We start from the raw sequence: 27,999 nt of genomic DNA on the forward strand, positions 1-27,999 counted from the left end.
AGTAGCGATGTTGGCATCTCCCGATGACATAGCGCTGTTCACACCGGCGCTTTGGTTGGTAAAACTTACGTTGGTCAGGGAGGTGTTTTTTTCACACCCCGACCGACAAAAATGCTAGTATAGACAAAGCCTCAGAAAGCAACTCAGTGAAAAAAGCACTAGCAATAAGCCCAATGGGGTCCAGGTCCATGACCGAAGCTCCAAGGTGCTACAATAATACAAATAATAAGAATCATTATAATACAGTAAACTAATCCAAGAGGAGAGAGAGATTTTTTTTTTCTTTAATTTTTTTAAAGGTATAAAAACATTAAAATAAAAATAAAATCATCAAGGTAGCAAGGGAAAAAAAGAGCTCACATCTGGGTTACAGCCAAGCAAAGGGTAAAATGTATCAGACAAAACAAATGGGAGTTCCTGGAATCTTTATATGGAGAAAAGTTTGCAAGGCATGTGGACTCTTTCTTTAATGAAAGCTGTTCAGGACTCTGTAAATCTTTACTCGCAATGTAAAGTGAAGAAAATTTGAAGTGATGCTGTTACAGTGAAACTGACTCCAACCCAAAAGTTCTCTCACGCTTTCCCAGAAGTTTTTTGGCTGATACAGTTAATTCCTGTAACTGAAGCAGCCTGTGTATTCCAGCAAATTTTTGAGGCTGGATAATTTACACAAACTACAATTAAAAATGTAAGAGGGATCTTGCTGTGATTTCTCTCAAGACCTGAGTGAAGGGCCAGTAATACGGAGGCACCAAATGGTTTCAGTATCTCCCACCTCCACCTTTCCCAAAGTAGGAACTATATAGACATGTCTCAAATAAAGCTAGGAAGCCTTCAGCTATATTAATGTGGACGGGGACCAGAAATGAAAATGTGCTGGGGCCTCTAGGGGAAACCCACTTTAGGATTGTATTGGAGTAGCCTTTCTTTCTCACACAGAACCAGTGTTTTGGAAGGATGGGAGTGGGGTCTTACAGATATGAATAAAGATACACTTGTGCTTGATATCCAGTACTTTAAGCTGTGGCTTAAATTGCATAATTCCGCACTCCTTACTCAGGAAAAAATTTGATTCTCAGATATGACTTTGGGCATGAAATAAGAACCCGAATTGAACAGACAAGAATCAATGGAAGTTTTGCCTGAGTGTTGCATAGGGTCTCGAGTACCTATTGTTTATTATCATTCGAGCGGGTTGAAAAATAGTGTGAGGGTGGGGAGTAATTGAGCACAAAGGTTCACCTCTTTGGATTGACTGTATACTAACCCACAAAATAAAGTCCAGTCAAAACTTTTAATTAAAAAAATGGGCCTGATCCTTTGAGGTCCTGAGCCTCTTCAGCTCCCATGACATCAATGGGAATTGAGAGCACTCAGCACTTTGCAGAGCCAAACCCTTTCTGGTTATAATTATAGCAGCCAGGCTGCCAGGGAAAGAAACTTGGGAGATCTTTGTTGTTTTTTAAAATTTGCTTTTGGATTGTGATGATGTATTGGGCTCTCCCTCCTGGGGCTCATTTTGCTTCTTTTGTTCAAGAAGTAACAGAAATGTGTTTTTGGTTTGTGTTCCTTAGGGTTCCTGGGCTGGAATATGCGCATCTAAGATGGAAACTTCCAATTCAACTGCTGCTGGGAAAAAAGAAGGGAAAGGTGCAATTCTGGAGGGGAATGGCTTTCCTGAGACAGGGAAGAAACCTGCTCCCTTAGCAGCAGCAGCACAAGGAGGTACTTTACGTTTTACACACTTTGAAAGCAGCAGGAGTGTTTTTCATTAGACTGTTAGAATTTAATAAGAACGGTGGCATTTGTTCTCATGTGAACGTGCTGAATTCATTGGGGTTCCTGGCCTTAGAAGGTCTCACAGGAACTGTAAGCTGACAATTTGCAGGCTCTGTGTCATGGTGTAGCATTCAACGGGTTATTGTACCATGGTGACCCACCATGACACGTGACCAAATCAGATTTGGGGGTCAGAAGACGGGAGGACTCCATTCTTGTTAAACTAAATCTGAATTAAACATCATCGTTAGAAAATTCTGACAAGCAGTCACTGATCCCACTGATGCCTGGTTTCCTATGATATATGCAGCATTTTTTCTAACACTTAGCCACATGGAAATTAAAATGTCACTTACTAGGTTTGGTAGAGCTGAGTACATTTTGTGTTATTGTAGTAGAAAATCTATATTTCTTGCATCTGCTTTGATTTTTTTTTTCTAATGAGTTAAAAAGACTATCTCATTTCTGGTTGTCACTGCTGATACTCCATTCTAAATTCTGTGTAAGAGGACATACAAGTAAAGAAACTTCTTCTAGTTTCTCAATATTTCTGTTACATCAGGGATAATCCAGAATTTGATTTCCTTTCCTCCACTTAGTGAAAATGCTAAGGGTTTGATCCTCTTGCCATTGAAGTTAATGGCAAAACTCTCACAGAGTCCAGTGGAAGCAGGATCAGACCTTCAAATGTTGATCATGGAAGCAGCGAGTTAAGATTGATATGGAATGTACATACCTTGCTCCCTTTCCTGCCCTACTCCCCAGCACGGGGAAGAAAGTGTTAATCAACTCCTTCCCAGATCAAAGAGGTTGGGGGGGGAGCCCTACCACATGGGAAGGCAACCACTGTCAGTCAGCTGTCAGTTGTTAAAGATGGAGGTAAAAGGAGTGGAACCTCTTTGAGTGGGGTCTTCAGCTCAAGGAGAATCTCACTTGTACCCTGGAGACGAGCTGCCTCCAGGTCCCAGTAGGCCTGCAAAGGGCAGCACTTGGACTTACAGAAGCGAATAACCTTTTGGTGTGGTGACAATTTTAAGAGGGCTCTGTTACTGTAACAAGACTGGGGCTTGGGGTTTTGGTGGGCAGTACCATCTAAACACCTCCATGGGATGTGGCAAATTTGTCCCCCTGGAGATGTACGTCAATATTGTGGTAGGGCCTCATGATGTCCAGTTCTGTGTTTTCACAGTCAATATTTGGACCCCAAATTAAATGTGGGAACCAACTCTAGGAGTGATCTTCAGAGTTAAGCTCTATTAAAGAAATGATACAGTGCCTATTAGGAACAAATTCCTTTAAAACAAACCCTGTTGTACTGTATCTCCTTTTCATCAAGTCAGTGGAACTGCATCTATCTCTGAATGACCTCATGTATCCCAGCTCTGAACTTTAGTATGGGAAGCTAGCTTTGAGCTTGCTGATATTTTCTTGTAGCTGTTGCAGAAGAGGAAGGCTAGGGATGGTACGTAGGTTGGGTGGACATCCCACTGTTCTTTTTGAGGACAGGGACAGAAAGGCCTTTCTCAGTAGGGCACAGAGAGACAAATTTAGAAGGGACTCTCCCATTTGGAATGTGACAAGTGGCATCCCCAGCTGTATAAACTTTTCAGGCTTCTTTTTTTCTCTTAAAAATATACCTTATAGCTAGCCAGATTCTACCTCAAAATGATTCCCTCTCCTCCCCTTCCTTAAATACATAGTAATTTCTCATCTCAAGATGGCAGTAAAATTATTCGATGGGTTTCTCTGATTCCTGCACCACTAGGTAACTTAGTCTTGTTTTCAGTTCACAGAACCATGACCCCAGTCCTTTCCAGCACAAGTTGTGTGTATCTGTGTTTTACCCAAACTGTGGCTAGGTCTAAGAAACATACTAGTATTTTCTGTGAAAGCTTCCCAAGTACAGACAAAGGAAACTTCTCTTGGAACACAAGACATTGGAGCTGTTCACCTATTATATGAATCTTGTCAATAAAAGAAGTGTCTGTTAAAAACCCCAGAAAACCTTTTACCAAGGTACTACTTTGGAGATGAGCCTGAGCTGTGAAATTAGGTTCTGGAGCGAAATCCAAATTTTTGAGTGAGTTTGGATCTAGTTTTCTTGTTAACTTTAACTTTTTACATTTGCAGAATGGAAAATTTGCAGAATTGATTAAATTAGGGACAAAAATTACATGATTCCTGGAAATCTGCTATCAAGAGGTAACTTCTGACCTCTGTTAAACTAGCATAAGGTCATGATTTAGGATTCAAGCATCTGCTTATGACCATCCCTGTTCAGAACAGCAACTAAACACATTCTTAACTTTGTCACACTCTAAAGTCCCATTCATGTGAATGAAGCTCAAGCATGTGCTAAAGTTCAAAACATGCTTGGGTGCTATTCTGAATAGGGATGCTGTCCCAAATTGGGGCCTAAATCTGGAGTAACTCCAGATTTACACAAGTGTACTGAGACTAGAATCTGGCCCCAAGACTTGATGTTCTTGACCCTTTTGGTCTCATACTGGAGCCTTGATTCTTTTTATGCATATGACATGTTTCATATTAGCACTGTGCTATCTACTCTGGAATGAATGATTTACAAGCTCAACATTTCTCATCTTAATAAAATGAAGTGGAAAAGGAAGAAGAAGATTGTTTGAAGATGTCAGGAGAAGTGTGATGAAAGCATTGTGTAATGAGATGTAAAAAGCAAAATCTATATCATACTGTGAGAAGAAAAGCTAATAAATTATCTAACATGGCTAGCAGTAAAGTGTACTCCAGATCTGATACTAGCTAATGAAATTTACGAAGAATATGACTGTTGTTTTCTTTTTTGAAGACCTTTCTTTGAAATCTGATTAGAATGAAATTAGCGCTTCTGAAATGGAAAAGCTCCCCAAAAGACTGGGGAAGTGTGTGTGTGTGTGCGCGCACACATATATGTGAAATGAATCAGGATGCTTCAGATATGTTGCAAAAGTAGCTAAGTGTAAGCTATGGATTAGCAGTTCATAACTGAAAGGATACATATTGACTTCCTATGTCTATATAATAATATTAGCACTTGCATAGTAATGTTCATCCTCAAAGCTCTTAACAGATATTAACTCATTACTCAGAGGAATGTAAGGTTGGTGTTTATTTTATACTCCCATTTTACAAAAGGGAAAATGGAGGCAAATAGGTTAAATAAATTGCATAAGGCCATGTTGGCAGGAAGTAGGGGGGTGTAGGAGGGGGAGTGTGTCAATGTTAGAGCCAGGCTTAAAATTTGGGAGTTTTTGGCTTCCAAACCTGTGTTGAGGCCACTACATGTCTCATGTCTACATGTCTCATCCAGCATAAACTTTTGATGGTAATGATTACATTATTATTACTATCTTATTTGAAGGCTCCTAGGTGCTATATGGGTTATATTCTTCATATTAGCATGTCATAAAGTAGCAACAAGGTACTGATAGCATTGCAACTCAGAAATGTCTTCTCCAGAACCAGACAAGCATATTCTACAATACACTTCCTGTTCTTTCAGATTCTACTGAGTCACTGTTGTATTAGATCAAAGGCTACTGAGCTAGGTTTCTCCTATCATAGCTTTTTTCCTTGTAGAATCTGCATAGAATCACTAGGGTTTACTGTTCATTAAGACCCAATAAAGTGAAGCAATAAATCAAATATATTAACAAACTGATTTAAGAACCCTCCTTGCTTTACTGTATTTTTGTAACTTGTCCGATCTCCATTTCTACTTCACTTATTCTGAATATTTGTCCCCTCCCAAATGTCGTCTGTGGCCTTAAACAGATTAAGTTATGGCTGTAGAAAGAAAGATTGGCATTGTTGATGCTGTCAGAGTAGAAGAGTTCTTTCAGATTAACAATCTGCATCTCATATTTTAGTCTCCTAAAGCTGACACTAGAGAGATCTTCTTTGCCTTTTTTTTATAGTAATTCATTGATCAGCTGCTCAGAAATTGACCTTGCAGAAATGACATCAGGGAAGACTCTCCTAATGTTCAGTTTTTTCCATAAATCATTCTGGCAAAGGAGTTAACACCCCTTTTCAATTTCAATAAGTGTGTGTTTGGTGGGAAGCCGGGGTTATTAATGGTGATATTTACGAGTTATATGCAGCCAGTTTTGCAAACGTGGTCTGATTTTTTTCAGTGCCTGAAATATGGGGAGCACAACTTAAAACACCCACATTTAGAGAACTCTTGTGCAAATTGTAGTCTGTATTGCATTTCGGGGCAAAGGGCAAACTCTGCACGTGGCTTATGGAGTTTCACTCGTGTATTCAAGAGCAGATTTGTCTCTTCGCCTTCAAGGGCACAGGGACTATCTCTTTTACTATGTGTATGGCCAGTACCTAGCACGGTGGGGCCTACAGAGGCTGTTATAATATAAATAATGTCATTTTAAAAAAAATGTTGAGATACTGGGGGGAGGGTTTCGCTTCTGACCCTAAACCAAAAATAAAATAAAAGTCCTAGAAAGTGCTAACTGCCTGTTGTTAACGAGTCTCAGGATATAACTTTCTCTCTCTGCCCCTTTTCTCCCCCCCCACCCCATGACACAAACACCAAGTTCCTAAATTGATGGTGTTTATGTCTGAAACACTTTTCTGATGTCTGGCTCTGTCAAGACTAATTTTAACATTTCCAAAGCTGGGTAAAAATACAGCCTCATTACTTTGATGTCAGAGCAAAGTTTACTATTAGTATATTCTGGGGTTTATCATTTTAGTCATGTTTAACACGGCTGCAGCAGGCATGCACTATTAAATCTGGCTTACTTTACATTCCTGTCTGGGATTATTTATTTGGAACAATTTCCTCTCTATCAAAAGACATGGCTAATGCTGAGTTTTAATGCGTTATTTACACACAAAATAACCTATTTACAACTCGGTATCTGCTGGAGGGAGAATGAATGGGACAGTGCTCCCTCCGTTCTGTTCTATCTGAGTTTAACAATCTGGATTGCTAGTAGAACCATTTATCATAGGGTGGTAATTTATTTTATGTTAGCTGCACGGGTCTGACTGCCTTTGATCTATGGGAATTCTTTGCATACGAAGTCCAACAAGTCATTTGGCGTAAACATGGGAAAACCAAACTGGAGAACCTGTAGGTAACAGCATGCACTTTTCCCAGTAGGTAACACTCCTTTTAATATTAGTGCCTCAACTGATGAAATTCAATCCCTCACCCTCATATGTACTGTAAGGGTAGAATGGTGGGCTGCTCTGCTAAGGATCAGTTTGGGACCAAATTTGGTCACTTAATTTGTGGGTTGGCAGGAATGCGGACCACTGGAGAAGTAGCACTTTCAGTAGGCAGATGAGAGAGGCAAGAAGCCCTGCCCAGTGCTCTGCAGAAATCTTTTCTAAGCAACACAAGAGTGGCACTGGCAAGGAGTCCATGTGCAGCTCATCCTACTCAGTATTGGAGTATGGGAAGTCTATGTACATGTGGAGGAGGGAATGGAGAAGTCCCAGAAGACCTCAGCAAAATAAAAAATGGTGTGTGTGTTCCTGAGAATGTAAGAAATTAGAAACAAACGCCCTATTAGGTCATCAACTCTATCCACCCTGCCAGGGCAGGGATCTCTTCTAAAGACTATTCTTCGTTCCTTTGTCCAATTTTTCCAGGAAGAGGAATATGAGGCACTGACATGTTCTTGGTCATGGTGCTGTCTATTTGTAAGCAGGGGAATGGTCCCGCTATTGTGGGGAACTTTCCTGGCTTCTGCACTACCCCGGTGAAGTGGGCTAGCGAAAGGATCTGAGTCCTCGCTCCCACTCCCTTTACCCAGAGGCCTCCCTGCCCTTGAGGGCTCCCCTTCCACTCTCCTGTCTGGCAGAGTCTTCGTAACCCCAACAAGGCTGGGCCCAGGATTCCTGGGGGGCTCAACCCCCAACCCTGCTGTGGTCACCTAGGACGGGCTAGGGTGTCCCCACTCAGGGGTACCCTCTCTGCACTGGGCACCTCCCTGACCCACTGATTATTCCATACAATTTAAAGCAAATACAAGTTGTTTAATTAACAATTAATCTAAAGAAAAGAATAAGGAAAAATGGGAGAGGTTAAAGGAAAACACATCACTCCGCTCTGTGGCAGGGAACATCACAAACAGTGTCTCTGGACATCAGGGCACTTCGCAGTCTGTTCCTTGTAGGTCCCAGATTTCCGTCTCAGGCCCTGGCTGTGCTGCAGGTATGCTGCGGGTTGGACACTTGCAATGGTGGTGGCCACACACCTCCGGGCTTTGAGTGGTGGGACCCTTCTTCCCAGCGTCAGCCCCCCCGTCAGGTTAAGGTCCCCCTCCCGGTCTGGCCTGCAAGGGCCCTTGGCTAGGGGTGTCTTTCTGTGCTGGGCCCTTTGCTCAAGGCCCCCCCTTGGCTGGCCCCACTTGCTCACCACACCTGGCTCTGTGGCTGCGGCTCTGCTCCCAGCACAGGATCTGCTCTCCCTGGGCTGCGTCTCTGGCTCTGTGGCTGCGGCTCTGCTCCCAGCACACGATCTGCTCTCCCTGGGCTGCGTCTCTGGCTCTGTGGCTGCAGCTCTGCTCCCAGCACAGGATCTGCTCTCCCTGGGCTGCGGTTCTGCTCTCCAGCTCAGCTTGGGCCCCTGCTTTCTCCTTAGCTCGGCCCCACTCAGTCTGACCCAGGCAATTCCAACTCACACGGAGGAGGACGGGACCCACCCTGGCCTCCTGTCATGCTGATTAGCCTGCCCGCCCTGTCAATCAGGCTGACCTGAAGCAATGGCCTCTCGCCATTGTTCCTGGGGACTGTCAGTCTCAGGGTCCTGATTTCCCATCGACCCCTCCCCTTTTAGTGCTGGGAGCTAGCCAACCAAAACACCCCCACTGAATGTTAGTAAAGGGCAACAGTCCCCTTACATATTGATGTGTTGTGAATGTCTTTAAAACTTTGCAAATGATGCAATTAATCTAACCTCCTGGTTCTGCTGTTCAGGGCAGAAAGTGGCAGCTACTGAAACTGGAGGAATGGAAGAGTCCCATTGTTTAGACTGTAAGCTCTCCATGGCAGGGACTGTCTTCTGCTGTGTGTATGGAGGTTGCCTACCACAATGGATTCCATACCTTGCTTGGGACCTCTAGGTACCACAGTAATACCAATAACAGGCGGAATGACCCATGGTTTTACTTGCCTCCTAAAATGTCAGTTCTGTAAAGCCCTTTAAATAAAAAGGTCTTGTTGTCACTTGATGGCTTACAGTGGACTCCAGTACCACCACGGCCCCTGCACCCTATTGCTGCTGACACCAGCTGCCAGCCTCCTTGTTTCATGTGTGCCCCCTAGACTTCCTCTTGGGATCTCCAAGGGTTTCAGATACTTAGACCAGGCAGTCTTTGTTCCTAAAATATCATGCTTGTGATTAGCTGCATATTTCACTCCATGTTGTTCACCTGAAGCCCGCTGTTTGCGAGGCACTAGAAGCATCCATGGTTAAGATACATGAGGTCAAAACCCCCACTATCCCATATTATTTTTGCCAGCTACCGTTTGATCAGCTGTTTGTGAATGGTGTGCTGGCAAGCAGTCACGAACCATGCCTACAACTCGTGAAGCCGTTCCCCAGGGGCAAAGTGCTTTCGCTGATACACAAACAAGTCAAGGAGACGAGAAGCGTCTTACGGCCACATTGCCCACAATGCAGCTGTGCATGCTAAGCAGGAATCCCTGTGACCTTGCTAAACGTCTCTTCTCTTAGCATTTCCGTTGTTCTCAGCATTTAAGGGTTTAAGTAGTAGGCCAAGCAGCACCGGTGGCTTCACTAGCCAGCATTAAAGTTAGATGCATTTCCCTATGAAGTGTGTCTGAAAAGAATGGCCTCAAACGCCTTTCATTTTGAAACACAGTGTGAGATCTCTCCATGCAGCTAGGCTGTGATGCAGCCTGTCTGGTAGACTGGCTTACTTGTTTCCATTGTGTGAGACACTACAGGTGGGAGGGGCAGGTAGCAGGCAGATGACCTGCCTCAGATGATGCAACACCATGGCTTTCAGGGAATCAGCATCAGGCCTGCCAACTCTTTTGTGGGATGGAGGTTATACTGTCAGTGGAGGAAAAACTTACTGTGGGACACAGAATGGTGTCCCAGCAAACCCAGGGGATGGCAGTTGCTCAAAGTGAGGAGACTGTATATTTGCAATAGTAGAAAAACACAATTCTACAAAATCAGAATTTTTCTCTTTATTATAAGCATGATCTTGCACTAATGGAGGTTTTCAGGTGCCTTCACTGTGCCAGTCATGTCCAGCTCACTTGCCCAATTCTCTGCTTCTCTGACAAGCACTCTTGCACTCTCCCCCTATTCCACCCCTTATGAGTGGAAAAAACTCCCAATCAAAATCTCTAAGCCACCACATTATCCCTCCTCCAAAGTTGATTTTTCCGTAATGCAGTGAGAAATGGCAGCCCAAGGATAGCTGCTGTACAGGTGGCAAGGTTGTGACCACTGCTCCCAATTGATCAAGAATTGACACGAGGTATTTTTCTGACCCATTTTTCCCTGCCACTCACCCTCACCTGCTTGTTTGCTTCTATCTGCCGGTTATGTTTTGTCTTTTAGACTGTAAGCTCTTTGGGGCAAGGACTGTCTTTACAGTAAGTTTGTATAGCACCATGAAACCCTGATTTGGCCACTACCATAATATAAATGTTTAAGAATATCCCTTTAATTTGCAGATTTAACTGTAGGATGAAACATAAAACTAAATTTCTGACCAATTCTGTTAATTAAAGATGCCAAGGCACATCGGGATAGACTCTTAATCCTTAATCCTTTCAGTATCTCAGGCCAACTTAAAACACTTTGATGGGTTTAACTGTAAAGTCATTCTTCACATACATGTTTGATATTGTTGCACAGTGGTGCTGGTGCTGTTAATAACGAAGTGCTACCTAAGAGGTGTTTGCATTTGGGTGCTGCACATATTGTTTCATGGCTTCCAAAGGCTGGCTCCATCAGGCAACACTACAATCTTATTTTTAGGGCAGTCGGTTAATCGCAGTTAACTCATGCAATTAACTAAAAAAAATTTAATTGCGATTAATCGCAGTTTTAATCGCACTGTTAAACAATAGAATACCAATTGAAATTTAACAACTATTTTTGGATGATTTTCTACATTTTCAAATATATTGATTTCAATTACAACACAGAATACAAAGTGTACAGTGCTCACTTTATATTATTTTTATTACAAATATTTGGACTGTAAAAATGATAAACAAAAGAAATAGTATTTTTCAATTCACCCACATAATGCAATCTCTTTATCATGAAAGTGCAACTTACAAATGTAGATTTTTTGTTGTTGTTACATAACTGCACTCAAAAACAAAACAATGTAAAACTTTAGAGCCCACAAGTCCACTCAGTCCTACTTGTTATTCAGCTAATCGCTAAGAGAAACAAGTTTGTTTACATTTATGGGAGATAATGCTGCCCGCTTCTTATTTACAATGTCACCTGAAAGTGAGAACAGGCTTTCCCATGGCTCTTTTCTAGCCAGCATTGCAGGGTATTTACTTGCCAGATATGCTAAACATTCGTATGCCCCTCATGCTTCGGCTACCATTGCAGAGGACATGCCTCCATGCTGATGACACTCGTTAAAAAAAAATGCGTTTATTAAATGTTGACTGAACTCCTTGGGGGAGACTAGTATGTCTCCTGCTTTGTTTTACCCACATTCTGCCATGTATTTCACATTATAGCAGTGTGTCATCATTGAATGATGACCGGCACATGTTCGTTTTAAGAACACTTTCACTCCAGATTTGACAAAACGCAAAGAAGGTACCAATGTGAGATTTCTAAAGCACTCGACCCAAGGTTTAAGAATCTGAAGTGCCGTCCAAAATCAGAGAGGGACGAAGTGTGGAGCATGCTTTCAGCTGTCTTAAAAGAGCAACACTCAGATGTGGAAACTATAGAACCCGAACCACCAAAAAAGAAAATCAACCTTCTGCTGGTGGCATCTGAATCAGATGATGAAAGTGAACATGCATCGGTCTGCTCTGCTTTGGATCGTTATCGAGCAGAATCTGTCATCAGCATGGACGCATGTCTTCTGGAATGGTGGTTGAAGATGAAGGTACATATGAAACTTTACAGCATCTGGCATGTAAATATCTTGCAACGCTGGCTACAAAAGTGCCATGCAAATGCCTGTTCTCACTTTCAGGTGACATTGTAAACAAGAAGCGGGCAGCATTATCTTCTGCAAATGTAAACAAACTTGTTTGTCTAAGTGACTGGCTGAACAAGAAGTTGGACTGAGTGGATTTGTAGGCTCTAAAGTTTTACATCGTTTTATTGTTGACTGCAGTTTTTTTGTACATAAATCTACATTTGTAAGTTCAACTTTCATGATAAAGTGATTGCACTACAGTACTTACATGAGGTGAATTGAAAAATACTATTTTTGTTTTTTACAGCACAAATATTTGTAATCAAAAATAAATATAAAGTGAGCACTGTACACTTTGTATTCTGTGTTGTAATTAAAATCAATATATTTGAAAATGTAGAAAATATTTAAATAAATGGTATTCTATTATTATTTAACAGTGCAATTAATCATGATTAATTTTTTTAATCGCTTGACAGCCCTACTTATTTTTCATAGACCCAATTCAGACCTATACTCTGTTCCTTTCAGCCAATTCTGCTGTCTTAGTATGAGCTGTGTTAGTAATGGCAAAGTTCTCCAATTCTAGGTCATTTGTACACTAATATGAAAACACAGCAGCGGGTAATGTAATGTGGATGCCCCAGTGCTTTCCTAAAGTGACTTTTTTACACTCTAATCATATCCCTATAGTTGTTAATACCTTGCAATCGACACCACCCTCTGTTTGAGTGTTCCAGGATTCTTACAAACATTAATGAATTATTTAACTCACAGTGATACTGTGAGGCTTAAGTATTGTCACCCTCACTGTATAGATGAAGAAACTGAGGCCTGGAGAGAGAAAATCACTGTTGGCAAACTTGGGACTAGAACCTGTCAGCTGGGACTATATAAACAGACAGGAAGGAGAGTAGGGAGCCTGAAGGAAGACAGGAATAGGCAGGACTGGCTGCTACTAATACTGTACCCTTCCCCAGAAGCAAATGAGGGAAGCTGGCTACTGATTGTAGATAGTACGTAAATAACATTCTAGGCTGGCTGAGGCCTGCTGAAGGGATATAATAAAGCACAGTGGTGGTTAAGAACACCTGGGATTGTGATCGTCAGTTACTGAGGCTGGAAAAGACTCTCAGGGGACCACCCTGTGCCACAAACAATAGTGCAATCCCCCTTCCTCAGTGAGGTTCACCATTGCTTACCCTAAAGATGGAACATCTCTCTGTTTAGCATTTAAAAATATTTCATGCCACATGGTGCAAACAAAGCCCCTCGATGTGATGAAGAACTCGTTTAGCCTTCTTTATAATGAGAGAGGTATAGTAGGAGTGTGAGACTGGGAACCAGGAGCTTCTGAGTTCAAATCCCACCTCTAAACTGACTTGCCATCCACCTGGACTCATCAGTCTCACACTTAATTTCTCCACTGATAAAATGGGCATCATGATGCCTGTCTCACAGGCTGCTGGGAGGATTATTTAATGTTTTGAAAGCACATTACGGATGAAAAGCACTACATGAATGCTTCCTTTTGTTTTCATGATGCATCACAGGATCGAGGACAACCTCCTACCCCCCCAAAATGCTACAATGTACTTACCTCTGTGCAACTGCCACATGCTCTTTGCTGCATCATAAGGCATGGCACTACTGGGGATTCCTTTCCACCTGTGGGGTTTATATTGCCTCACAACCATTAGTGTGTTTATCCCTGTAACCCATTTGTGAGGTAGGGACGGACTATTATTCCCACTTTTGCAGCTGGCAAACTGAGGAACAAAGACTAACGTTCAGATCCTCAAAGGATATTCAGGTGTCTAATTCCCATTGAAATCAATTGATAGGAGTTAGGTGTCTGAACGCCTTTGATGATCTGGGCCTAAGTGTTTTGCCCAAGATCACACACCGAGTGGCAGAGCAAGGAATGGAGCCCTGGAATCCTAAGATCTGGTTCCTAGACCACCATCCTTCTCCTCCTTTTGTACTGTGATGAAGTAAGGCCTCGCTGTCCTCAAAGAGGTTAAAGTCCATGTTTGATAGCTGATGCAGCCTTCCCTGTTTTAAACCTGGCATGAAGTTACTGGGAATAGTAGAACAGCAGCATGACTTTCAACAAACTGCATCAGCTAAAACATTGCACTCTTTGTGAAATCCATTGTTCTAGTAGCTTTTTTTATTTTATTGCCATAAGGTGAATGCTGTAATGCTCTTTGTCATAGCCAACCAAAACAGTATGAAAGCACCACTTGCTGGATTTGAACAGAAATCTGAACTCCCACCCCAGATGTTAAAGTCAAAATACCAAATTATGTGTTATGGTATAAATATAGAATCAGTGGAATTACTGCCATGAAGTTACTCCAGATTTACACCACTATGAGCTCAATATTTTAGCAATCATTTCAAAAAGCCAAGCAATTTAGAGCCACCACTAAATAGAGGGTGAAAAACTAGTAAATTCTAAAGGCTACAAAAGACTCCTAAAATGGCCCAAGTGCAGGAAGGCTATTAATGCAAAAGTAAATAATTACATTAATGCAAGCAAGTGGAGAGGCTAGTTGTGTAAATCACTTTAAAGAGAACAAGCCTTGGATAAAATCCATTCTTTTATCACACAGATTAAGTCTTCCTTTTGACACTGAATAATTGATAGGGTTTGGTAGAGCATTCCACAGCTGCCTTTGCAGAGCGGTGGGACTGCTCCTGGGGTCAGGCAAGTGGCAGAGAAAAATGTTCTTTAAAACGCCGTGCATCCAATCCCAGCACCAAGAAATGGGACTCGTATTCCTGGCACTCCTTAAAGAATGGCTGCAGTGCCTTGAAAAGACAGCCATACGCCTCGGAGGGAAGGAAGACTTTGTCATTGCCTCCTCCTTAAGTTGCAGACCCGGAAATGAGACCGATTGTGCTTTCACAATTGTGTGTGACGGTGAGTGCAGTAAGAAAGTGGATGGCTTGTGTGAATAGAACAAAGATGGTGTATTTCTCCCCATTGCTTGACACTGATCTGGTATTTTATTTTAAGACCCCAAGTGATGTGGTTTAGTGGGTTCTGTGAGCTCTTTTCCTACCTCTGTTTGCCTGTCTTAGGTACTTATTTGGCCCCTATAACAATAGTATCTGAGCCCCTCCGACTCTTTAATGTACTTATCCTTGCACCTCAACACCCCTGCGAGGTAGGGAGGGGTATTGTCTCTATTTTACAGGCAGGGAACTGAAGTGCAGAAAGACTAGAAATGAGATTTTTTTTTCAATGGCAGTTAGGAGCCGAGCTCCTATTGAAAGTCAATGGGAGTTAGGCACCTAACTGCCACTTGTGCCTTTGAAAATTTCCCCCTACGTGAGTTGCCTGAGGTCACACAGGAAGTCTGTGTTGGAGCAGGGAACTGAACCTAGCTCTCCTGAGTCCTAGGCTAGTACCCTAGCCACTAGACTCCCTACTCCTCAGTCGCTGATGGGCTGTGTAGACTTGGTCAAATCACAACACTCATTATACGGGTCTCTAAAATGGGGAAAATGTTTCCCCGCCTCATAGCAGTGTTGAATATAAACTCTTTACTTATCTGCAGCACTCTGAAAATGTATAGTTCTATAGAAATGCTAAATATTATCCTTTGTCAGTGTTAGAGCATTATAATATTTACAGTAATCAAAATTAATAGCACTTTAATCTATTTTGACTGCAAGCTCTTCTAGGCAGGGACAGTTTTAGCATTTCTTTTTATAGCACCTGGCAAAATGGGGCCTGGCCCCACTTGAGGATCTGTAGGTGCTATTATTATTTGTATTACAGTAAATTCCATAGCATTGTAGATATGCTTTGCAAACAGTAACTAGGGTGATCAGATGTCCCGATTTTATAGGGACAGTCCCGATTTTTGAGTCTTATTCTTACCCCCCCCCCCCACCCCTGTCCCGATTTTTCACATTTGCTGTCTAGTCACCCTAACAGTAACTGATCATCTTGGCACCCCTGTGAGGCATAGGTAGATATTATCCTCATTTTACAGCTGAGAATACTGAGTCAAAGTGGCCTGACGAAGGCCCCATGTTGAGTTAGTGGCAAAGCTAGGTTTCCCTGCTCCATCCTTTGCTTAATCCATTAGCGAATGCTCCTCCCTCTCCGTAATGGCCCCAGTAAATTAACATTTATTATAGTGTTGTTTCAGCATTTTGAACAAATCTACAGATGTACCTGCTCTGAAGAGCTTCAAGTCTAGTCATAGATGTGCATGAGAGTAACCAATAAGGTGGGTGTTGGGGAGAGGAAAGTTGTTTCTGATTTCTGTTCTGATATAGCATGGAACTTTTAAGTGTGGCTTTTGCAGCAAGAAATTCCCCTACATTTCTTTTTTTCGGAAAAATGTTTTTTTTTTTTTTTAATTTTTAAAGATACACTTTGATCTACAGGAAATGAAGATCATGTTCTATAAACACAGCAAAAGTTCTTTGTTGAAAGTACAGTAATTCTTGTCCCACTCCCACGATGACCAAATTAAAAATGTAACAGGGCAGAACTCAGTCTGTCCAATGGCTAGGGCCGTGGGCTGGAAGTCAGGACACTATTCCTGAGACTGTGCAGCTGTGTGACCTTGGACAAATCAAACAGGATAAGATCCCGTCAATTTTGAGTAGGTTCTAAATTTGGCAGAATGAGTTCTCCATCCTTAACTATGACGACTGAGGCTAAGCCTCAAAGCAAGATTGTTGGTTAACATCTTAGAGTAGAGGAAAAAAGCATGCAGGCTCTAAATTTAAATTAGAAAGCTCACCTGGGTTTGGGATTACACCTCTACCCCGATATAACGCTGTCAGGAGCCAAAAAATCTTACCGCGTTATAGGTGAAGCCGCATTATATTGAACTTGCTTTGATCCGCCGGAGCGTGCAGCCCAGCCCCCCCGGAGCGCTGCTTTACCGCGTTATATCTGAATTCATGTTATATCGGGTCATGTTATATCGGGGTAGAGGTGTATATAAAAATCATAAGCTTGGGAACTGTTTCAAGGGGTCCTGGGTTAACTTTCAAGCAAATGTGATAATGGGTTTGGGTGGAAATCAGGCAAAACTTGGTGGATGAGATTGAGCTTTAGTTTGAGCTCTGAACCCAAAAGTAAAATTAAAAAATTACAGGGTTTAAACCCACATGAACTCAAACCAAAAAGGTTTGCCACAAACCACCCTGAACTGAATCTCTGCATTTCCCACAGGTCTAGTCAAAATGTCTGTTTTTTTTCCTTTTTCTTTTCTTTTGCCTTCTTTTCTGTTCTTTTAGTTTTTTCCTCCTCCAAGAATCTGAAACCTAATGGATTATACCCCATTGATTATACTGTCAGCTCTGGGGAAATACAAACAGAGGTTCTCCAAATAAGATATTTATATTTCCTGCCTCTAACATCCAAACTTAAATAAAATAAAATAATAAAAACTAGGAGTTGAGTGTTGGGGTCCATGACACTTCTTCCAGAAAGCCTTGCTCTCGTCTCCCATATGGATTTGCTCCTAATTCTGAAAAGGGTCCAAGAATCGCAGCTCACAGCAGATGCATTTCTAAGTAAACAGTTAAAGTCAATGTTTTGATAATGTTCATTGCACCAATATAAAAGTTCAAATGTCTACGTTTTCCCGAAGACCATCCAATAGAGGCTATATAAGCCCATAGCCTTTACCCTCTATGTGCTACTCCAAGGATTAGTCCAGCAAATATTTCATTTAAAGTTTCAACCAGACTATAGATACTTTTGCAGCTAATTAATTGTTGCCAGAGTAGAGTGTTTAAAAGACCCAAGACTATTCTGACTGAATTTGAAGTGTCAAGGCCTGTTTAGATTTTATCCAACTGAGACACTTTCTGAGAGTGGGAGTGCTTGCTGCTCTGTTGCTTCATTCAGGGTTCACCAGTTGACCTGGCTTTGTTGCTGCTTCTTGTTGTTTTATGAAATAGGGCAACAGTAGCAAGTGAAATTGAGCAATTGAATAATTTTCTGTGTTCTTGCTGGTTTGGATTTCAGTGCTGTATATTCAGTGAACAGTTCATGCCTGGCACTGAAGGGCAGGCACTATTAATCTTTCCTTCATTTCACATGCAAGCAGGAACGCATCAAGGTACCTTGTTCTTAGATTTGAAATTGGCACAGAAGTAAATTTCTTCAGAGTCAGACTGTAATTAGAGTTGATGATGCAATTTCTGAGGTGTTAGCAGCAGCAGGTGAATGTAACAATATAGAAACACAAAGGTGATGACTTTATACATTTATTTAAGTGTCTGGTTTTAATGAGAGGAATTATTATGTATTCCAGGAAGATTCATCTGCTTTTGAGAAACTGGTTTTGTGAAGGCAGCATACTGTCCTTGATTAGTCTTATTTTATTATCTCTGTTAAGACGCTGGACTGGGACTTGAGGGATCTGCTTTCAGTTTCTCTTTCTGACCCAAACTTCCTCTGTGATTTTGGGCAGGGCATTTGATTTCTCTATTTCAGTTCCTAGTTTGTATAATGAGAATAGTATTTCCTTACCTCAGAGGGATGTATTAAGAGGGTCACCTCATTCATATTTTTGACTTGTCAACATGCCATGGTTAAGGGCCCTATAAAACAGATTAGTGTGGTTCAGGCTAATAATCTATAATTCTTATGACACTGGCATTTTTAACATCTGAAGCAAAGTGAATGCTTAGGAGGATGTATAGACATCTGTTGTATTCAGAGTGTTTACAGTGCTCCATAAAGTGTAGATTTCTTAGCAGATCATGTCCAGGAAACTCAGCTGGAGAATGTGGGATGTCGTGTTAATAGTTGTGAGAACCTTTCATCTTGAAACCTGAAAAGAACCAAATTTGACTAGTTTGGTAGCTTCATTACATACCTAATATTTGGGCCTGGTTCATCAAATGGTTTACTGAGGTTCTGGACAAATCTGGATGAACATATAGTTTTTGGTGAAAACCACACAGAGCTCCAGGACTTCAACCCCAAACCAGGCAAAACTTTGTGGTTTCACCTGAGTTCCTAGTTTAGGCACTAAAACTGCTGCCGTAATGTGAGGGCATGGACTATGGCTACTGCTCTGAGAGAGGGGTGAAAGTCTGAGGGCTAAGGTGACTGAGAAAGAAAATCAGTGGCTGGGGATGAAAGGTTGAGAGGGAACTTTACTCCATCCTTTCTTCCCTTTTAGCCCACAGCATGCCACAAACCAACACTATAATCAACTGGATGGGAGTGAAAGCCACTGTTGTCGGATCTTGTTGAATCTATAGGGCAAGAGAGACATTTTTCTTCAAAGGATTCCTGAGGAACTTTCACTGTATATTACCAAGTTACCCTTAAAAACATCCTTATTGTAAGGTCCTATATTCAAAAGGCAGCTGGGGCAGTGCCTTTTAAAATAGATTTGAACTGGCTGAATGAGTAAAATGTATTTGCATCTCTGTTCCTTAGATCGGGGCATGCCGCCACATCAGTTGTGTAAGAGCAAACTGTAAAAAAGAGTTTATGCAAATCTGCATGTTTCATTTGATTTTAGTACCAGCTAAAGCAGTGTCTCAGCATCTGAGTTAAGAGCCAAGACCAGCAATTGGCCATAGAGCCACTGACATGCGAAACCAGCCAGATTTATATCTGGTCACTAAAAATATATATAGCAAAATGAAAGTTCCAGACATTGAGTTCATGTGCGTGGCTCATTGTAAAGAAAAGTAACGGCTGTTATAAGATCACTTAAACTGTTACCTTTGGGACATAAAAGGGATCTTTGAAGACAGTATATCTTAATTCAGAGATGTTTACTCATAAAAATAAATTGGGATGGGGCACGGAGAAACACATTTCCTATCAATGTGTTTTTTGTCTTTTATGGGAGGTTGTGGCAGGTCTTTGACCTGGGTAGCACTTGAGCTAGGATAGAAATGAGCTCTGCCTGAGTATCAGAAATTTGCCAGAAGGGCGTAGCCTCGATGCAAGTAGACACAGTGTCTCTTGTAAAGATGCTTTTCACTATATTCTGCCTCACTCTGACTCAAGTAAATTATTATTATTTTTTTTTTCGTCTGCAAAGTCTTCCAGTTGTCATTCCCCAGATGCAGGTTTTGTAAAACTTTTGAGTATAGAAATGTTCTCCTAAAGGTATTTTTTTGGCAGCTGGTGGATCAGATTGAAACATTCTCCCTGAAACAATGGTGATCCAAACTGGAGGGTCCCCCAGAAATGTTTCACTTGGTCTCCCAGTGGGACACTCACTGCAGCTCCCCACACTTGTAGCAGGTCTTGAGGCTGTCACTGAGTGAGTCCTGTGGGCAGAGCAGAGGGGACAAGGGCTGCTGGAAGCAGGATGAGGCCAGGTAGGCCCCTGGGGGAGCCCTGGGACAGGAGCTGGCCGCAGGGCAGAGAGGAGGAGCACTGAGCAGTGAGGTTTGACCCTGCTGTCCCCGACGCCTGAGCAGCACTGCCACCCTGTGCTCCAGGTCACTGCCACTTATTCAGTCATGGCCCTGCCCCACTCCCTGTCATGACAAAGGGTCCATGGGGCCAAACCTGTGAGTGCAGTGGAACAGCCAGTGCTGTTTCTCCTAGCTGCTGCCATGGGTCCTGCTCCTGCACCAGTATCTGAACCAGACCAGCTGGACATGAGGTTCCCCCTCCCCCCACGAATTGGGCCTAGGCATGTACTTAGGTTGCCCGTGCCTTAATGGTACACACCATGTGTAACGTGCATATACCTTCAGGTACCACTAATCCAAATGCTAGGATATCATGATAATGCATGAGAACCAAAAAGTGAATTTGCCATTAATCCAACCGGTTTAGTTGAATGAAATTGGAGGAGGGGAATGAACCAATATCATCAAACAGTGAAAATACATAAAAGTCTTGGACTAAACGTTTAAAGGGTTCAAAAGTGCAAGCGGAGCATTTCAAATCCATGCAGTGTGAAAGTGGTAACTGCTTACATAAGTGCGTTTTTATTCATGCATGTTCAGGATTCCCACATACAACTGATCTGCTTGCAGATTTTGTGATGAACGTTCTGGAGGCCTCTTTGGAAAACTTCTTCCAAATAATATTAATAATCTGAGGTAGGGGGAATTTTATAAACAGTGGTGCCAGAAGTGTGAATGGCACTGTATAAGCATGCAGCAGAGGAAGATATGGTCCCTGCTCCAAAGGCAGGCAAATTACCACCAGACCATGGTTAAGACACACAAAGCCCAAGCAGAAGCTCCAATCTCAAAGCAGCACAGAGGGGTTTCTAGGGTTTTAAAATCCTTTACTTTACAATAGCTTTGGCAGATTATAGTCAACAAAATGTTGTTAAACAATGGCAGGTTTCAGAGTAGCAGCCGTGTTAGTCTGTATCCGCAAAAATAACAGGAGTACTTGTGGCACCTTAGAGACTAACAAATTTATTAGAGCATAAGCTTTCGTGGGCTACAACCCAAGAAGAAGTGGGTTGTAGCCCACGAAAGCTTATGCTCTAATAAATTTGTTAGTCTCTAAGGTGCCACAAGTACTCCTGTTATTTTTGTTAAACAATGTCTCTTTTAAGGAGGGCTTTACATGAAGACAATGATGGCATGGCACTGAGGCAGGAGTGGGTTCTATGTTTAAAGTTCCATGGAAGGAGGGGAGAGTGCCAGAAGGATATAGAAGGGCTAGAGACCTGGGAGCAAGGCTGAGAGCAGGGACTTTAATAGAAGTAGCATTTTTCAAGGCCTTAAAGGTAAGGCTAAGAATCCTGAACCTGATGTGAAAAAGTGAGAGGAAGCTAGTGAAGGAATTTGAATAGAGTGATGTAGTCACAGAAGCATGAGAGGAACTGCAGAAGGGAGGAGAAGATGAGATGCAGGGAGGCCAGAGACAAGACAGTTGTAGTAGTTAAAACTGGATTACCAAGGTGAGGAGGAGGGGCTTTGTGGTAGGGATAAAGAGGCGAGAATAGATTGTAGAGATGGTTCCTGCAAGTCCCTAGCTCTGCCTCATTATTTTTCTCCCACTTGTTTGCCAGTAACAGGGTAAGGCCCCTACACCCTGTCACAGTCAATCCAAAACACAATATTTATCTTGGCAATATTCCTTTAAGCAAATGTCAGGAATGTCCAGTGCTGTTTGCAGTGTTGTTGTAGCTGTGTTTGTTCCAGGATTTGAGAGACACAAGGTACGTGAGGTAATATCTTTTATTGGTCCAACTTCTGTGGGTGGAAGGTACAAGCTTCACAGAGTTCTTCAGGTCTGGGGAAGATAACCAGAATGTCTAAGTTAAATACAAGATGGGACAGATTATTAAGAATAAAGAGTTAACATGTGCCATAGGAGACCACTTAAAATTAAGTGTGCATTTGATGCACTGGAGGAGGGACACCATATGTTTAACCACTCCACACTGGAATCCATACAGGGTATCATCAAACAGTTACAACCCATATTTGATGGGGACCACATCCTGAAAGAAATATTTCCCAAAGCCTTCTTCTGGCCTTCAAAGAACATTCCCACCCCCTTGCCTCCCCCCTCCCCTGCAACTTTGCCAAGCTCATCATTAGAATCAAGCTGTCCATAAAACAGGACACACCAAGTCAAAATGGCACCAGACCCTGCCAGAACAACAGATGCAAAACCTGCAGACATATCTCCACTGCTACCAGGATCAATACTGCTCATAACACATCTTTCAAGATCCATGGGTCCTACACATGCCTGTCACAACATGTGGTGTACCTCCTCCAGTGCATCAAATGCCCCAATAACAACTCTATGGGTGAAACAAAACAATCACGACACGCTTGATTGAACTTTCACAAAAAAATGATAAAAGACAATACCACCCTACAACCCGTGGGTGACCACTTTTCAGAGTGATCATACAGTAACTGACTTCTCAGTCCTCATCCTCAGAGGAAACTTGCACAATACTTTCCAAAGGCGAGCCTGGGAAATTACATTTATTACTCTGCTAGACACCAAAAACCATGGACTCAGCAGAGACAGTGGTTTTATGGCTCATTACAACAATTTGTAATAAAACCTATGGCCTGCTAAGCCTTAATTGCCCACTTCATTTTAAGTGGTCTACTGTAGCATGTGTTAACTCCTTATGCTTAACAGTCTGTCCCAACTTGTATTCAGCTTAGGCACTTTGGTTACTTCCCTAGACCTGAAGAAGAACTCTGTGAAGCTCGAAAGCTTTTACCTTCCATCAGCAGAAGTTGGTCCAATAAGAGATATCACCTTACTTTCCTTGTGTCTCTAGGAATGTCCAGGATAAGTGAAGTGGCCTGACATTTATAACACAGGTCACTCACCTGCCTCTATTTCTAGTTGGTTCAGAATGTCTTGGAGTTAGACACTTACCTGTGGGAAAGGCCAGATTAAGCTGAAAACAGGCAAGGTTTGCCTTGTTACATACAGTAAATTATGTTAGTAATTATAGATTTGGTGCCTTGGCTCAGCTCAGATCTATATCACCCTGCCCCTCAATGCACTTGATGGAAGAATGGCTTTTGCTTACATTCACCCAGCCAAACATGAAAATGTACCATGCTGTCTTGGGAAGCAGGCTAATCTATGCTGTATGTTACAGAAACAGCTTTCTGTTTTAAAAGTACAGTATTCAAAGGCTGCAGCTGGTATGGTGATGGCATACTTGGTCTTTTGTAGTTTGATGTGTACTTCATGTTGCTCAACAGTGACCCCTGTGGCTGATTGAGGAGCAGCACTGATGGGACTCACATCTGGTCCTAATTGGCTGGAAAATTGGTGGCTTTGTCAGGGAGCCCTCCTCAGAACTGGAGGGATCTGGAGCATCTCCTAGCTGGAGGAGGGTTAGTGGGAAGAAAAGGAAGAAGTGTCGGGCAATGTTGACTTTTCTTGCTGTTTGTGTATGAGTGGGATTTTTTCCACCATGGTTGCTGTTTGTCTGCTGCCTTTGTGAACTTGGCTGCTGCACTAAGGTTAATTATGTTGTTAGCTAAGGTCAGTGGAAATATTGATTCCTGCCTCTGTCATCTGGGGAAGGTACGGGGGGAGGGTGGGGAGGAAGTATTACCAGGACTTCAAAAGCTGTAGATGAGAGATCCATTTCTGTGAGGCATTATTATAATCAATTAACATATTTATTGTGGATTAACAACACAGCCCCTACTAATCCATTTGGGTGCAAACACCTGCACTTGGCGACTGAAGCCAGCATCTTCAGCTTCAGCTTGATGACCAAGGTGGCTTGAGTGGAATGGGATTTACTTGGTTCAGCAGCTCAGCCAGCTGGAGAGCGTCAGTTCCAGGGGATAACGTCAATGCTGTGATGCGTATAGAGCAATGAGAAGAGTTTGTGGTACAGGAATGCTTTAAATGGGTACTATAGTGTGCATATTCTCTTTCTGTAGGCCATGGCATGACAGGGTGTCTGCAGCGCTTCAGCTAATGGCTTTCCCCCCCTCCTATAGCAGCAGTGGAGATCCTTTGAGCTCACACAGCTTGTTTTCAGATCTAGTCCAGAGAAAAGACTTCTCTGAAACGTACACCCTCTTACCCAAAAGCACCACACCAAACAAAACAACACATCCCCCAAGCCCTCCAAGCCTTTGTATAAATAAGGACAGTAAACCTGTCTGTGATCATGATCAAATTACATGGTCTAAATCTATATAAAAGAATTCGAGCAGGTTCAAGCCAATAATAATGACCTCATTGTTTAAAGACCGCAAGCAACGTATAAAGAACGAGAGAGGGCTGTGACGGGAGAGGGAAGGGGCGCTCTGGCTGTCAGGAAAGGCTTTGGGCTTTCAACACTGACGGGTATAGAAACAATTTGCTGAGGTGGTTAAAGTACATGGTTTCAAAATCTGTTTGTGACCATAAGGATTTTAAAAGAGGATGTCATTTGCTTACTCGGTAACTTCTGTGTGGCCTGCAAGTGGTTTAAGATGCCTGGCCAAAACCAAATGGTCTCGCCTTAAGGAAATTTGAAAAGTATGTACATGTTCCAAAAAGACCAAGATTGAAATGAAATTCTTCCTTCCTGACATGTTATCTTGTGTAATAGCTACTCCAACTACCCTGGCAGTTGTTGGGGTGCATTGTTGAAGAGGAGGTAAAGGACACTGTGAGCACTTTATGGTATAAATAGAGCCCAGATGTTATGATTTGAGTTTAAATGAGATGTAGACAGAATAGATTGTTTTTAATGGAAGGACGGAATACCATGTCATATTTTCAGAATTCAGCTGAACACTGAAAATATGTCCAAATTAGGACATGATACTTAGTGTAAGTAAAATAACATAACAAGTGAACTTTCATAATGAGGGGAACTTGCAGATAAAGTTGAAATTTATGATAGTGTAGGAGATTTTCGACTTAAGGTTTTGGCTTCTTTTCTGTGCATCCCAGCCAGGCTGACAAGTTTATAAATCTCTGTGGTATTTGGCTAGCATCAAGGGATCTGCATTGTCCTATTCAAAAAATGGTAGCTGCTTTTGCGTCCCATTGTTATTAATTAAGGGTTGGATTAGGGAAATCATTGGGGGCGGACAAGTCTGGTCCTTTCAAACCTGGCAGCTAACAGACAGGAAGTGAATTGAAAGGTTGCACTAGCACAGCCTGCTGTAAGTCTCAAAGCCTGAGGGAATCCTGCGACCCAGCAGGGTTTGCACAGGAGCCATCCAGATGCACAATGCGGTGTGAAAGGGTAACCAGCTGGGAGAGAAGGGGGAAAGGGATAAAAATCTGTTGGTATGAAGGAAAGAATGAGAATCCCAAATCAGTAGCAGATTGAGGCACCATCCAGCAGAGACCACTGTGGGCTAAAATGCAGGGAACAAAACCGGAAAATTTAATAGCCTCTTCCTTTTACACAGCGCATTCATTCTGGTCCTGGAATCACTTTACAAACTTAATGATATGCAAATTGCACACACACACCTTCATCAACCACCAATATGCAGACACCTCTAGCATGAAATGTGATGCAACTGAAGACAGAGTGGGAAACTTAGGTAGAGAGAATTTACTTATCCACCTAAGACAGAAGAGTTAAAACACCTACCTTAGCTGTGGTCATTTAAGATCTCATGGTACCTTTGCCAATCAATGTTTTGTTTTTTATAGTTCCTACCAGATAGAACTGCCTAATGCCCAGTGGGAAGAAGAACTGTGCATTGGCTTGGACAGAATTCCTGTGTCAGCTATTGTAAATGCGACTTGGAAGTCTCCCATCTAAGCATTATGTTAAATACTGACTCTAACCCGAGCTGAGCTGGCTTACTTTCGGGGATCTGATGGGGTTACAGAACCAGGTCTGATGACTCCAGGTGTGACATTGTCCACCTCTTAAAATGGGTCTCCACCTTCATCCCAAGGGAAGGACGTGTATTTTAAAAAAGGTCCACTGAGTTTACCTTAGAAATCCTGTGAGACATATAAGGTGATAGGATTTAAAAGTTGCAGAGTCAAGAAGATTGCCAGAAATAGCATTTATGATCCCACTATATTCCTGAAAAAGCTCTGTATATTTCAGACGTGATTGTTTTTGATGTAGTTTTGCCTGTGTGGTTTTTGGTTTGCCATCTAAGCTCCAGACTTAATGAATTCTGCAGGGATGTGCCATGGTAGCTAAAGATCATTTACCTGAATTGCTTTTTAATTTCTGGACTAGGAAGCCACTTGTGCAGCAGTGTAATTACATTATAATTCACAGCAATCCGAAATCTATAAATTTAGTCATATTGGGGTAGAGACGGAGGGTGAAAAATCCTCAGTCATTAAATTATCTCACTTTCTATAGCTGATGTTCCAAGAACTCCACAGTAAAGCTAGATGGAAGGGATGATGGAGAGACATTCCTTTCTAAATCCTGTATAGTAAATCAGCAAGTTTGGCCCAGAAATTTCTGTAGTAAAGTAATACTCAGGCATGTGTGCAAGAGAATACAGCAGCTAATGTCCAATTCTGGATTTATTTTCACTGGACTGAACATTAATGGACACCGAATCTTAAGATGTGCAAGTACCTTCGTGGGGAGAAAATACAGGTTATTAAAGGGCTCTCTAATCTAGTCGAGAAAGGCAAACTAGAACCAATGACTAGAAATTAAAGCTAAACAAATTGAAATTAGAAATAAAGTTCAAAAGTTTAACAGTGGAGATGATTAATCATTGGAACAAGCTGCCGAGAGAAGTGGTGGATTCTCCATCTCTTGATGTCATCAAGTCAAAATTGGATGTCTTTCTGCAAGATATGCTTTACCCAAACAGAAGTTATCGATAGAGGAGTAACTGCGTGAAAGTCTCTGGTTTATATTATACAAGAGGTCAGATTAGATGATTTAATGGTTCCTTCTGTCCTTAAAATCTATTCATCTGTGAATCTACTTATCCATAAAACAGGCATGACATGGGCAATGGCAGTACACACTTTCCAACCAAAATCCCTCAAGCCTGGTTAAAGGATTGTCTCTGTGGAGAGGGATTAGTCCAGTCATTGTACTTTTTGATGCTTGGCCCCTTCTACCAAGACGGCTAATCAGATGGCCAGCTGTGGTGATGTACTGTGCTGAGCACACCTGTCCCTCTGTTAACTGGAGGGAGAAACACGGGTATCTGGTTTATTTTTGGTGATCCTGCCACATGACAGCACAAAGTGAGAATAAAAAGGCAAAATTATTTGATGTATTCAAAATTATTCATCCAACTCTTCTGAAACCCACGTCAATTTGGCATGCTGTCCTGCTACCAGTAGGCATGTTCTGTTATCGTGTAACACTCAAATGCTGTTTGAATTGCTGCAAACAGATGCAGAGTTAGCATAGAGGAGGTACACCCAGGGCTTCTGGAGATCAACCTCTCCCATCTGTGATCCAGTGTTTAGTGGGACTCCAAAATCTGACCTGTGTTAGGTTCCAGAAGCTTTAAGGGAGGAAGGATGGTCTGTGGTTAAGGCACTGGTCCCATAATCTTCATACCTGCCACTGGGGCTTCACTGGATTATGAATTTGGGATTTCTGGTACTGTAAATAAAAATCATCTTGCCAGGTCACCAGGCCATCTGTGCTCTAGGTGAGCCCTGGATAGTAGT

At 42.2% G+C, this 27,999-nt stretch overlaps 1 protein-coding gene across 1 annotated transcript in view; it reads left to right on the top strand.

The window, feature by feature from the left end:
• The first annotated feature begins 1,604 nt into the window (after positions 1-1,604).
• Positions 1,605-27,999, top strand: part of GLI2 (GLI family zinc finger 2) — a 200,254-nt gene continuing 173,859 nt past the window's right edge. The window contains exon 1 of the mRNA XM_065413137.1: positions 1,605-1,725. Coding sequence (XP_065269209.1) covers positions 1,605-1,725 — 121 coding nt within the window. The remainder of the gene's footprint in view (positions 1,726-27,999) is intronic.

Source organism: Emys orbicularis, chromosome 11 (genome assembly GCF_028017835.1).
Source record: "Emys orbicularis isolate rEmyOrb1 chromosome 11, rEmyOrb1.hap1, whole genome shotgun sequence".
Classification (NCBI taxonomy): Eukaryota; Metazoa; Chordata; order Testudines; family Emydidae; genus Emys; species Emys orbicularis.